Source organism: Tenrec ecaudatus, chromosome 14 (genome assembly GCF_050624435.1).
Source record: "Tenrec ecaudatus isolate mTenEca1 chromosome 14, mTenEca1.hap1, whole genome shotgun sequence".
Lineage (NCBI taxonomy): Eukaryota > Metazoa > Chordata > Mammalia > Afrosoricida > Tenrecidae > Tenrec > Tenrec ecaudatus.
This window is the reverse complement of record NC_134543.1, coordinates 66,486,139-66,499,934: the sequence shown is the minus strand read 5'-3', so window position 1 is coordinate 66,499,934 and position 13,796 is coordinate 66,486,139. Positions and strand designations below refer to the sequence as shown.

The window sequence follows — 13,796 nt, the reverse complement described above, 5'->3', positions numbered from 1 at the left end:
TCTGCTTTGTCTCCCTGTAAGACATTCCTGTTGACCAGCCACATGAAGACACACTGACGGTGCCTGAGCCCTGGAGCTGGAGGAACCACACAGAGATCCACACCAGCAATGAGATCCTCCCACGGCTACTGCATTCAGCATTATTGCATGGCTACATAAATCCAAAGAGGAATTTATGGACTGGTATTGGACATATGGCTAATATTAGACTTATGGACTTGATCTGGACTGGATGTTTCTCAATATACAATTGCTCTTTTATATAAAGCTCTTTCTTATACACCTATGAGTATCTAAGAATTTGTTTTTCTGATCAACACAGATTAACACAATAACTTCACTTAGAATTTTCTTCCTCTGATTTCTCCTTTATATATGACAGTTCAACTAGTCTTACCTAAAATAGTAGTCTCGTTAACTTCCAATGGCTTCTTCTGCCTGTACCTACAATGCCAAACTTCACCCAACCCATCTACTTTTCTGTATCTTTAACCTTTCTGTTATACTTCAAAAGAAACCTACTATTATCAAGGGGTAGTTTTCCCAAATATGAGGGGGGCTTGAAAAAGCTCAAGGAAAAATTCCATTTATCAATTCCATACTCCAACAAGGCCCCCTCATCTACTATGCTCCCCTCAAAAATTATTCCCTCCCTCACCTCTATGCCTCTGTTCATGCTGGGCTCCTGATAAAATGCATTTCTCCTCAATCACCTTAACTGCAAACTTTTTAAAGCCCAAGGTAAGTCATATTTCCTTTAGGATAAACTGCTACTGCCTGTATTTAACTTTCTTTTCCTAATCTGTACAGTGCTTTTGTAATCTACTACTATTTATCTTTCTCCCCATGAATCTTATCTTTCTATCAAAACTGTTTTTCAAAGAAAATTTTTAAAAGACTAAATTTCCCTAGAAGTCCCTTGAAATCTGTATACTCTCCTAAACATGCATGATAGATAGATAGATAGATAGATAGATAGATAGATAGATAGATAGATAGATAGATAGATAGATAGATAGAGCAATAAAATGAGTAAAGGCTGACGAGATACATTTACTGAAAATCAAGTCAATGTACAACCAGTGAGGCCGGTTCAACTCAAAGCAATCCATGAATTTTAACACACTTGTGATTAACACTAAACTTGGGGGTTTTTTAATCTAAATTTGAAACGAATGACATAAATGTATGTCAACAACTAACCAACCATAAAACAATTATTGATGATGCAAATAGCATAAAACAGGTTCATCTTAAATTAGATGTCAATTTATACCATTAATACTAAAACTAAAACAAGAATGAACATAAATTAAGCATTAAAAAGATAAAGTAGGCTTAAAAATTAAGCTACAAAGTGAAAATAACAAGTTCAAGAAAAGTTTAAGTCTCTATGCTGCTTTTAACAAGTTTTGAAATGCCCAAGTGTACAGTTTAACTGTACATTTAATGATTACATATATTTTTGGTGAATCAAATCTCTAATTCTAGGATTCAACCTAAATTAACCAGTATTTCTAAAGCATATACTGAATTTGGTCAATGATACATTAAAATTATAGTCAACTTTACAATTGCCTCTCTTGGTAAGAAACCATACTTGTCGAGTTTCCGTTCTTACCTTTATCTCTAAAGTGCCACCGAAACCCATTTTAAACTGTCCATGCATATCTTTGGTAAAGACTCTTTGAAAAGTTTGCTTGAATAACGAAGTGTTGAAAGAATCGCCCATCACCATGCACCCTCTACATGAAGAAAAAACACACGATGTAGGTGATAAAGGCAGATGTGTTCCACCAGAAAAATAAACTCTACAATAAAATTTTAAAGATGAAAAATATCAGCTACTAAGAATAATATCAAAACAACCAGTTTTTCCTTAAAATAGTAAAATGCTGACTGACTTTTCCCCTCAAAAAAAGTTACTGTTACTGCTATATGGTTTATATTTGTAAAAATTAAATACACACCCAGTTAGGTTAGGGCAGCATTTCATCTCCAGGAGGCCAGTCTGGTCTAGCGCACAGGCATAGATGTCAATAACATGCCCGGATGTGGCAGCTCTGTTAGCCAACGCTTCAAAATGCTACAAGAGATTTTCGCAATCAAACCAAAAAAGCACATAAGCTTAATCATTCTTAAGTATTTTTCAATTAACATCAAAATTACCTAGGAAGAATACAAACATTCTAATAAAATTTCATTATGATTTGCTCACATTAATTTCCTATAGTGGCTGATAAAATGCCACTATAATTTCTGCAAAGTCTGGCGTTTTCACACTATTTCTTTACAAGCCATTTTTGCCTAAGAGATAAACCCCTAAACGATGCTAGGGCAGTTCGAGCATCTTGCTACAGGCACGTGAACGCAATAGAAGGGCAACACTGAGTTTTTTTCTGGCTAAAGCCAAAGCCGCAAGTAAACGAAAAAATCTGAAACGGACAGTTACCAAAGTAATGACCTTAAAGAACCAGAAAAAAGAAATTTGAGGGCAGGAAAAGCATCCACTATAATGATCACTGTGATTAACTATTTTTTTTAAATATAACAAATAAGGGCTACCAAAAAGAAACAGGAGAAAATACAGCACCATATTTTAAAAGGTGAACCATAGTGAATTTTTAAAAATAACTGGGGATTTTCAGCAAGCAGAACTACACAAATGAACACTTATGAAAAAGTACTTGCACTTGAAAGCACAAATAAAAGAGTGTTTACCAGATCAGAAAATAACTATGAAAAACTGGTGGACTACTCAAGCTATGGGCAATACACACATCTAGAGGAAATATTAAGGACAACATCTTGGAAAGGGAAACTGGAAAACTCATAAAACATTTCCTGAAGAGAAAGACATGCATTGATGTGAACACTAAAAAGGCAAGGTTTCCCTCTGGAGTAATTTTTCTAAATGCTTACTGGCACCTACTGTTACTCTTTCACATGTTTACACAAAAACTAATTTATCAAAAAAGAATTTCTCAGAACATAAAAAGCAGGTATCAACTTCACAGTATCAGTAAGTATTTGCATTCTTCCTCTTCTATCAAATGAGTATTCTAATTAGATAAAAACCAAAATTACCTTAGTTCCTTTTTTTACATATTTGGCGTTGTCTTTTTCAATGTCATGCCATGACCTTATAGGTATCTTCAGTTCATCTCCAACCACCATCCCAGGTCCCTGAGTAGCTGGACCGCCGATGAACATCATAATATGAGCACCCGTGTTGGGAAAAGTACACTATCCGAAAAAAGGGTGGGACTCATCAAAACAGCTTAAAGGAAAACATGTTCATGCACATATCTGGTAAGTTTTTATACATTCTCTCTAGAAAAGAGAAAGCAGATTTTCTCCAAGAACTAAACGACCCAATGTTCACAACAGAAATAAGGATATAAAATTTTAACATGTTTCTTTTGAAATCCTATTCTAACTAATGGTATATTCTTAACGTTTCAAATAGTCTATAAATCTAGTCCCTAAAGACAAGTAGTTTCCCTTTCCACTTCACTAGTCCTACACTGGGAGAAGAGAAGGCAGCAGAGGGATATTGTTTTCCAATTTTTGTTAGTTTTAGACTTGTATGTTTAAAACCTGACCATGACTTATACTTTTACTTTTAATTTTACTGTCCTTTTCTTCCAAAACTCCAGTATGATAAGAGTGAAAGTACAGTCAAAAAGAAGAAGAAAAATAAATAGGAACATGTAACAACAATTAAAAAAAAGAGTTGCTATCAGTAGGGCAAAATGTTGAGGACGTTTTGGATTAGATTGAAAAAGAATCAGGCATCAGAAGACCCAAACAAAAAATCCTATCAGTGGGAACGAGGGGGTCGGAGTAGACGATGGGACATCCTCTCACAGAACGGTCACAAGGCAGGCCCGAGTCAGCCAGGGTGTAGTATATCACCGACAAAACACACAACATTCCTCTAGTTCTTTAATACTGCCTCCTCCTTACTACCATGACCCCAGTTCTACCTTACAAGTCCTGCTAGACCGCAGGCTGTGCACTGGGACAGATAAGTGCTCTCAACACATGGAATCCAGGACAGAGAAACCCCTCAGGAACCATGAGGGCAGAAGGAGGGAATAAGGGGGAGGAAAGGGGAACGAATCACAATGATCAACGTATAACGCCCCATCCCAAAGGGGACTAACAAGAGAAACATGGGTGAAAGGAGACAGCAGATTGTGTAAGATATGAAAATAGGAATAATTTAGAATTTATCAAGGGTTCAAGGGGGAAGGGGGCGGTAGGAGGGGACTGCTACCAAGGGCTCAAGTAGAAAGAAAATGTTTAGGGAAAATGATGATGGCAACAGATGTACAAGTGTGCTTGATACAACTGATGTATGGATTGTTATAAGAGCTGTAAGAACCCCCAATAGAATGATTTCTTTAAAAAAACAAGTCTACTCAATAGAGTGGATTCCACAGAGATCTGTTTAGTCAGTTCAATCAAGACAGAAAGGTCACCTGAAAAGGTTACGGTGACTTTGTCAGAGTTCGAAGGGGGGGGTCTTGGCTTTTCTCAATCATGGAGATTTGCTGTTAAAGTTTTAAGAAAGTGGAAAAAAACAGCATTCATGAGAAAAAGGGGCAGGAAAGCTACACTAAGGAAAAAAATGTTCCCATCCTGACAGTGCACCTGCTCATTCTTCACAGGTGCCAAGAATTCTCCCACAGGAATTTCTTTGGGAACCCTTGCCCCACCCACACTCCACCCTGATCTTTCCCCTTCACACTTCTTTTTGTTCCCAAAACTCGAAGCATGTTTCAGAGGATCACAATTTGGAACCCCTCCTGGACACCACACTGCTGTTGTGATGTGCTATGAATCGAAGAGGACGGAGTCCTTCAGGGGAGGGCTAAGAGACGGCAACGTGCCTTCAGAGGTATCTAGACCTAGATGGTGGGTATGTCAAAAAGCGGTATCTCAAAAAAAAAACAATGAAAAAAAGCAAAAGCTTCACATTTTGATATTTTTCCTTAATAAAGGTTTCTGAGGGTTTGTACCAATACTTTTTGTCTAACCCTTTTAGTTAAAAGCAGTTATTGCCCAAAGCCAACTATATTCTCTATGCACAAAAGGACATACTAAAAAAAAAAAAAGGACATACTATAAAGCTTTACATAAATAAAATGATATAAACTCAGTGCTCTATGATGTGATTTTTTCATTTAACAGTACCACATACACATTAGGACCCACACACAGGTGTGTATGTATATATATATACAAATATACTTTTTGGAAAGCATCATCACTACCTCCAGCAGTCCCACGGCGATGGAGAGCGCCACCCCAGAGGAACGCAAAGGTCTCTTTCCTTGGGGAACAGGCCAAGGGTCTCGCTGAAGTTCTCCCAGAAGATCTGTGAGGTTCATGTCTATTTTCTGTACTGGCTGTAAGAATCTGCAAAATAAAATTAAATAGAATACTATTTCTAAATATTTGTGGGTTGAGGTTGTTCATTGAATGCACTGTACCAATAGTTCTGAAATTTTAGCACACATCAGAATCGGTGGGAAGGCTTGCATAAACACAGACTCCTGGGTCCCGGTTACAGTGTTTTTTAAGAAGGTCTGGGTTGGATCCCAAGAATTTAAGTTTCTAACACGTTCCCATGGGATGCTGAGAATACTGGCCTGGGGAAAACAACTGCTATAAACAAACGCGCAACTGAACATTACTTAAGAACTTAATCTCTCATTTACAAATCTACTAAATTATGAGGTTATGAGAAATAATTAGGAGACATTAGAGCAACACGGCATTAGTGATGTCGCCTCTGATTAGGAATCACAGGGAGGAAAGTACTCCTGAGGTTGGGAAGGCAAGACTTACATGTCTGAGGCCTGCTTTGCTTGCACTCAAACAAAAATAATTTTTTTCTTAACTTAAAAGTATCAAAATCAGGAATGTATCAACACCTAGAGTAACTAAATATTTCAGTGACACGACTCTGCTTCAACTCCTTAAAAACCAGTCCTCATGCAGTCTCTATTCCTCAACATAATCAGCACTATAGCATCGCTGAACGCCTCCATTCGTGTTGCGGAAGTGGCATGCTCACACCAGGTGCAGGAATTATAAAGTCCACAGTTGCCGTATGTAAGGATTACCTGTTAGAAGGAGGTGGCTGCTGCACCTGTGCTCCCCGGGTTGCTTGAGTAACTGGTACTTTAGAGAGGCCCAGCATTTCCTGTAGAGAGAGTCTTTGTATGACAGCCAGCTCATTACTTGTAAAAGGATTTAAATGGTTGTGCAAGATGATCCCCTAAGCATTAACATTTAAAAATATATTTTAAAGCCACCACCGTCAAGTCGATTACAATTTATAAAGACCCTCTATAGCAGTAGTTCTCAACCTTCCTAATGCTGAGACCTTTAATACAGTTGCTCATTTTATGGTGACCCCCCCCCCAACCATAAAATGATTTTCATTGCTACCTCCTAAATATAATTTTGCTACTGTAATCAATCGGGCAATCCCTGTGATAAGGTCATTTGACCCAAAGGGGTCATGACCCACAGGTTGAGAACCACTGTTCTATACGGTTTCCAAGCTTGTAATTTTCACAGGAACAAAAAGCCTCGTCTTTCTCCCGTGAAATGGCTGGTGAATTCAAACTACTGACCTTGCAGTTAACACCCCACTACATAACTGAGGTCACCAGAGCTGCCTGGTCCAAGCATTCAAACAAGCCAAACTCCCTACCATTGAGCCAGTTCTGACTAACAGCAACCCGATAGGACAGGGCAGAACTGCTCTCATGGGCTTCCAAGACTGCAACTCTAACTCTCACTCATCATCTTCTGCAAAGCGGAGGGTACTTTCGAACTGCCAGCCTTGCAGATTGCAGCCCACACGTAAGTACGACGCCACCAGGGCTCTCTCGTGGTCTATTACAATTTCTGAGAGAAAAGTAAATTTTGAAAACTCCCTCTAAGAGATGTAAGAGCCCCCAATAAAATTATTTAAAGAAAAACTCCCCCAAGAGTTTCGATATTACGTATTTTCCCTCACCTTGGTTAAACAAGGATTAAATTAACCCCAATGATAGAATTTTTTCCTAAATATGAAAAAAAGTAACTATCCATAGTTCCTATGAGTATTTAACTTCAAAGTTCTTAAGTGATCTCCCCTCACTAAATAACAAATTGAGCTTTCAGTCCCTAAGTGAGTTATCAAAAAAGAAAAGCCCACGCCTCTCCCAAACTTCATGCCCTCAGGCTTCTGTAAACTTTGACAACACATCTGGGGGACGGACAACAGAAAAGTGGGTGAAGGGAGACGCTGGACAGTGTAAGAAATGACAAAATTATAATAATTTATAAATTATCAAGGGCTTGTGAGGGAGGGGGGAACAGGGAGGGAGTGGAAAAAATAAGGAGCTGATAGCAAGGGCTTACGTGGAGAGCAAATGTTTTGAGAATGATGGGGGTAATGAATGTACAAATGTGCTTTATACAATAGATATATGTATGGATTGTGATAAAAAGTTGTATGAGCCCCCAATAAAATGATTTTTTTAAAAGAGTTGTACGAGCCCCCAATAAAATGATTTTAAAGAAAAACTTTGACGATTCACTTATAAGTGAAGGGTCCAATTTACAAGATAACAATTAGGGCAAGCAAAAGAAAATGATGGGACTACTAAATTTAAAGCCTTTATGATAATATAATGATGCACGTCATTTATAATAAAATACTTCATAGAGGTCTACATCGAAGCATTTACAGACATCCAAGGAGGCTTCAAAGTTGGTGAGGAAAAAGAATGAAACGATAACGGAAATCTCCTCATACACTGACTGATTACTGACAGGTGAGGCTTTAATATATAGACAAAATGTGTGAAATTATTCAGAAGGGAGATACTTTTTGTAACAAGGACCATCACAAGGACTCTTTCATCGACTACACTTGGAGATAAACTAGCAGACGCTTCACTAGATTACTAAGCGCAAACTTATCTAATTATAAAACAAAAAAATTCTAGGGGAGGAGATGAGCCAGTCAGGGTGTGAGGTAGCACCGATGAAGAATACAGCTTTCCTCCAGTTCCTAAATGCTTCCTCTCCAACTACCGTGATCCGAATTCTGCCTTGCAAGTCTGCATAGAGCAAGCATCTGCACTGGTGCAGAGAGGAGCTGGAGGCACAGGGAATCAGGGTGGATGATACCTTCAGGACCAGGGGTGTGAGGGGCGATGCTGGGAGGGTAGAGGGAGAGTGGGTTGGAAAGGGGGAACCGATTACAAGGATCTACATGTGACCTCCTCCCTGGGGGAAGGACAACAGAAAAGGGGGTGAAAGGAGACGCCGAACAGGACAAGATAGGACAAAATAATAATTTATAAATTATCAAGGGCGCATGAGGGAGGGGAGAGCGAGGAGGGAGGGGAAAAAAGAGGACTTAATGCAAAGGGCTTAAGTGGAGAGCAAATGCTTTGAAAATGATGAGGGCAGAGAATGTACAGATGTGCTTTATACAATTGATGTATGTATGGATTGTGATAAGAGTTGTATGAGTCCCTAATAAAATGTTTAATATATATATATATAAATTGATACTTTATTGATCTACTCATTGTAACAGAATACATTCTTGCAGTTTGGTGTTTACCTGTAACTGTTTGGCTGACAGATCTTTCGTTCCTCTGAAGACATAGCTTTTTGAAATGCCCTCACATCCAAGTTCATGAACCTGTACCATTCTCCCAAAAGTTATAAGTCCAACCAAAGCTGTAGGTGGCAAAAGACTTAGAGACATTTGCATTGATTCTTTGAGGGCTTGTAAGTCTTCATCTTCCATGCAAGTATCAACCACATAGAGGAAGATCAAAGGCATCTGAGGACCACGCTTTAAAAAATGACAAAAAGATCAAGCTTTTCTTTTTGTTTTGTTTTTTAAAGTTTTCCTTAAACATAGTAACTCCTCAATCAAATATACAAGGATAATCAGCAGAAGACGACTGAAATAATCTGCAGTACATACAGACAGAGGCATCCCAGCACGCTGCTGTTAGGTGCTACCTGGTAGAACCGACTCACAGGGACCCGATGAGTCACAACAGAACGAAAGGCTGCCTGGTCCTGAGCCGTCCCACCCCTGCTCCGAATATGGTTGTTTAAACAATGAGGAGTACTTCGTGCTGCTATTCCAGGCCATTGAAAGTATACCATCATTGATTGAAAAATCGAGTTTAAAAACACTACTTATAGTTATACGGAGGGGATTCTCACTTTCCATTTTATTTAATGACATGACTTTCATCAATTATAACAGATACTACTTTTAAGAAAATAATATAGTCTCTAAAAAAATCAAATGAGCTCATTTTTTTTGTTTTTAGTGGGGGTGTGGGGGATGAGCTAATTTCTACAAACTATTTAAACCTAAATTAGATTTACAAAGACCTAGACACTCGCCAGTCTGAACAAAGTGCTGGACTGCTACAAGTATGTTTACTATAAGTATGTTTACTTTTACAGAAGTCATAAGAATATTAGTATTTTCAAAACTTAAATACAAAAACTACTATGTTTTACAGAGAACTGGTTTGGGGAACAAGAGCCACTGAAAGGGTGATTGTATCAACTCTACTCAGGGATACGTCTGCAGGCTCCATGATCATACTGTTAAACATGTGTGAATATCATAGAAATATGATATCCTATGGGGTTACTCAGCTAATAGATCACATCACTCTATCCACTAGATGACACCAATCAAACAATTATGAAATTACCTCCTGTTACGACCTTTGAAATGTCTCATCAATTCAATATGAAAAATTAAAAGAATGCCTTTTAAGCCATGTTAATTTATGAATTATTTTGTTATAAATTAAAATACTGGACATCAAACATTTTCTTAAAACTTTACTCTTATCGTCTTACCAGAACTACATATTCAATGCTAGAAAACTGAGGTAAAAGTTCAGCAGGTTGATTCAATTCAGATATGCCAGCATAGGTAGGTGGAAACTAGAAATAGAAAAAAGACAAAACAATGTATAATAAATTATTTCGAAATTATAATAATTATAATTATAAAATAATAAATTGTTTTATAAATTTTTAGAGTAATGTTTAACTAAATATAATTATTTCCTTATTTAGCTATTCAAAAATAAGTACTATTATATTAAAACTAACATCTTAAAAAGAAATTTTTTAAAATCTTTTTTTAAAATCATTTTATTGGGGGCTTGTACAACTGTTATCAGAATCCATATACATCCATAGTATCAAGCACATTTGTACATTTGTTGCCATCATCATTCTCAAAACATTTGCTTTCTACTTGAGCCCTTCGTATCAGCTCTTTTTTGTTAAATTTAGATCATTTCATTAGGAGCTCATACAACTCTTATCACAATCCATACATACATCAATTGAGTAAAGCACACTTATACATTCATTGCCCTCATCATTCTCAAAATTCGCCTTCCGTTTGGGTTCCTGGAATCAGCTCATTTTCCTTTTTTCTCTCCCCCTCCCTCCCCACTCCTCCCTCCCTCATGAAACAAATCTACTTTTTAAAAAAAATTCTCAGTATGATTACTATTATTTTAAATCATTTTATTGGGGGCTCGTACAACGCTTATCACAATCCATACATCCATCCATTGTGTCAAGCACGTGTGTACATTTGTTGCCATCATCATTCTCAAAACATTTGCTTTCTACTTCAGCCCTTGGTATCAGGTCCTCATTTTTCCCCTCCCTCCCTGTACCCCCTTCCTCATGAACTCTTGATAATTTATAGATTATTATTTTGTTGTATCTTACACCGTCCGACGTCTCACTTCACCCACTTTTCTGCTGTCCGTCCTCAAAATCCACCTTTTTAAATATCCTTTTTTTTTGTTTGTTTGATTAACAGTGTTACCCTACAGTTTTAGTAACTAAACTGTAGGACAGCATTAAATAGCTACAATGGGGGGGGTTCTTACCTGATTCCTTTGATAACAAAAATTACAAGCCCAGAGTTTTGCTCGGTAATCCACTTGACTGTTTTATGGGGGGAAAAAAAGATATATAAGTTGAGCTTTCTAAGAAACTTATTTACATAAAATTTCTTTCCAAAACAATAACAAATTCAAATGTATAATAAATTATTTTTAAAGCCATGTACTTTGAAATGCTGTAATAGATTATCCTTACAGTTTCCTCTAAATGGTGAATCTGTCTTTTAATATGTAACAAACATCAATAATGAAATTAGGATCATACTCATTTTCCTTCAAAGGAGTTTAGTGACATCTACACTTGTGTCTAGGAAACACTTATTCATTCGATTCCTAAAAATATTTTAGTCGACTGCTCTTAAAGGGGTCCTGATAGAGTGGGAGAAAAAGGTAGAACAAAACTCAAAACCATGAGGGAGACTAAGGGGAGTCCCAGAGACTGAGGCCCTTAGTCATGTGGGCTGGGCTCGCCTCGGTGGCTCAATTTCCAAACAGATCAGTGTCCAGGTCTATGACAGGAGCCGTGACACTGGCAAGTTACACACACCTTGGAACGGTCAGCCGTTTGAGATCAAGGAGAGAATGTTTGTTCAGGGATACAGTCCAGAGATGGTGGGGGGAGGGAGGAAGCACAAGGATGATGTTGCACAAGCTGGTGTTGCATTTGGGGATTTCAATGAATAAGAGGGACGGAGTGCGTATGAAGTATTGAATGTACAAGTGACAACCTGCCCTGTAAACTTTCACTCAATTAACAATAACCTTTTTAAGAGGAGGGTATTTACTCAAAGCCAATATTCTAGCTGCTATTGATAAAGCAGTGAACATGATGTAAAAGGACCCTGCATTAAAAGAACTTGCTATCTAGAGAAGAGCAAGACAGCACGCCAGTAGATGCACACACACACAGAAGAGAAACACTAATGATAAGGGTAGACACAGCAAAGCAGGAGGTTAGACAATATTTTAAAAGATTGTTTTAACAGCAGCCCTCCTTAATAGAGACATTTGAAGAATGCCCTGAATGAGAATGAACCAGTCAGGAAAAATCTTAGGGGAGAGCAATTCAGGTAGAATCACAAACTCCCAGGTAGAAATAAATCTGGCATGGTCAAGGATAGAAAAGTGGGTCTAATGATTAAGGGGGAATGGAGCTTCGAATAAGGAAAATGAATGGTTAAGATGAAAGCAGAAACACAGATGCTAGATCTATGTAGTTTTACATGTCTTCAAAAAGGGTTTGGATTTTTGATTCCAACTATAATATGAAGTTAATGGAGAATTTAAATAAACTGACACCCATTCTTAAAACTCTACTTGCACATTCCAAAAGCCTAATTCCCTAGAGACCTAAAAACCATGATACCAACAGATACACTGATGTTTACTGCAACATTATTCACAATAGCAAAAAGAAAATAATTATCAACGGACAAATGGGTAAACAATGCATGTAAACAATGGAATACTACTTGGTCTTAAAGAAAAATGAAGTCTTGGGAGCAAACTGAGAGAGAGGAAGAGGAAAAAGGAGAGGGATGACATCCCTGTTCAGAGCAGCCAATACACAGAAAGACCGTAGGGCCAGGCCACCATGAGTCATTACAGTCCCTCACTGACCCATAGCACGACTGGGGACAGCATGGAGATACTGTGCACACATTATGCCCGGTCTGCCCCATGCACAGCGGGGTAAAACACAACAGGAGGAACAAAGTAACTAAGTCCCCAAGGAATCCTGAAAATAGACTTCTGACTTGGGGGACAGGGCTTGGCACCTCATCAGGCTTGATTGGAAAACATACATAAGGGTCAACAGACAAGACTTGGAACTATCTATTGGGTTTTTATTTCTTGTTTTGCTTTGTGTTTTTGTTTTTCTTTTGCCCTATGTCTATCTATATAAGATGGGCAGGACGAACAATCCTGAGAAGCAAACAACGGACCGGTGGTTCCAGGAGAAAAATGGGAGAGAAGGACACGGGAAGGGGGAGTGAAGTCCACAAACTCAAGAATAAGGGAAGAAGAGGCCTAAAATTGATGGCGAGGAGTGTGTATAGTGCCTGGTGGGGTTTAATCAAGTGCAATGTATCCAAGAGGAATTACTGAGAGTCGAATGGAGAGTGAGCATGATCGTGGAACAAGAGGAAGGTGAAAGGAAATAGGAGGCAAAAGCTACTTACAGGTGTATAGCTATAGGCATGTATATATGTAAATATACTAATTTATCATGAAAGGGATGGAGGCCAATGTAAATATATTTATATGTTAAGTATTAAAATAGAAGACGTAATTTGGACCTCTATTTAAGACCTCCCTTAACACAAGAACACTTGGTTCTAATAACCTTCCCAACACAATTGCTGACGACAAAATGGTGCATAAGCAAATGTGAAGACAGCAATGGTGCCCGGCTATCAAACAATATACCTTCTAGGGCAGGGGTCCTCAAACTTTTTAAACAGGGAGCCAGTTCACTGTCCCTCAGACCTGTTGGGAGGGCCAGACTATAGTTTTAAAAAAAAAAAACTATGAACAAATTCCTATGCACACTGCATTTATCTTATTTTGAAGTAAAAAAAAAAAAAACAACAAAACAGGGCAAAAACGCCTGGTGGGCTGTGGCCCATGGGCTGTAGTTTGAGGAGCCCTGGTCTAGGGTCTTAAAGGCCTGAAGTTAAACAAGCAGTAATGGAAGTACACCAGCCTATGTGATCATGTGATGTTGATGGGATCGGCTATCAGTTATCAAAAGATCCAAAACAATTATATTGATGAGAACAAGGCAATTTGGAGTGAAGA

General features: G+C 38.1%; 1 protein-coding gene across 1 annotated transcript in view; it reads right to left on the bottom strand.

Annotated features, from left to right (window-relative positions):
• The window catches only part of SEC23A (SEC23 homolog A, COPII component), a 61,745-nt gene that overhangs the window by 35,698 nt on the left and 12,251 nt on the right, over window positions 1–13,796 (bottom strand). Inside the window, exons 3-10 of the mRNA XM_075532375.1 lie at window positions 10,980–11,037; window positions 9,922–10,008; window positions 8,645–8,881; window positions 6,138–6,217; window positions 5,283–5,427; window positions 3,088–3,246; window positions 1,971–2,086; window positions 1,622–1,745 (exon numbers count right to left, since the gene is read on the bottom strand). Coding sequence (XP_075388490.1) covers window positions 1,622–1,745; window positions 1,971–2,086; window positions 3,088–3,246; window positions 5,283–5,427; window positions 6,138–6,217; window positions 8,645–8,881; window positions 9,922–10,008; window positions 10,980–11,037 — 1,006 coding nt within the window. The remainder of the gene's footprint in view (window positions 1–1,621; window positions 1,746–1,970; window positions 2,087–3,087; window positions 3,247–5,282; window positions 5,428–6,137; window positions 6,218–8,644; window positions 8,882–9,921; window positions 10,009–10,979; window positions 11,038–13,796) is intronic.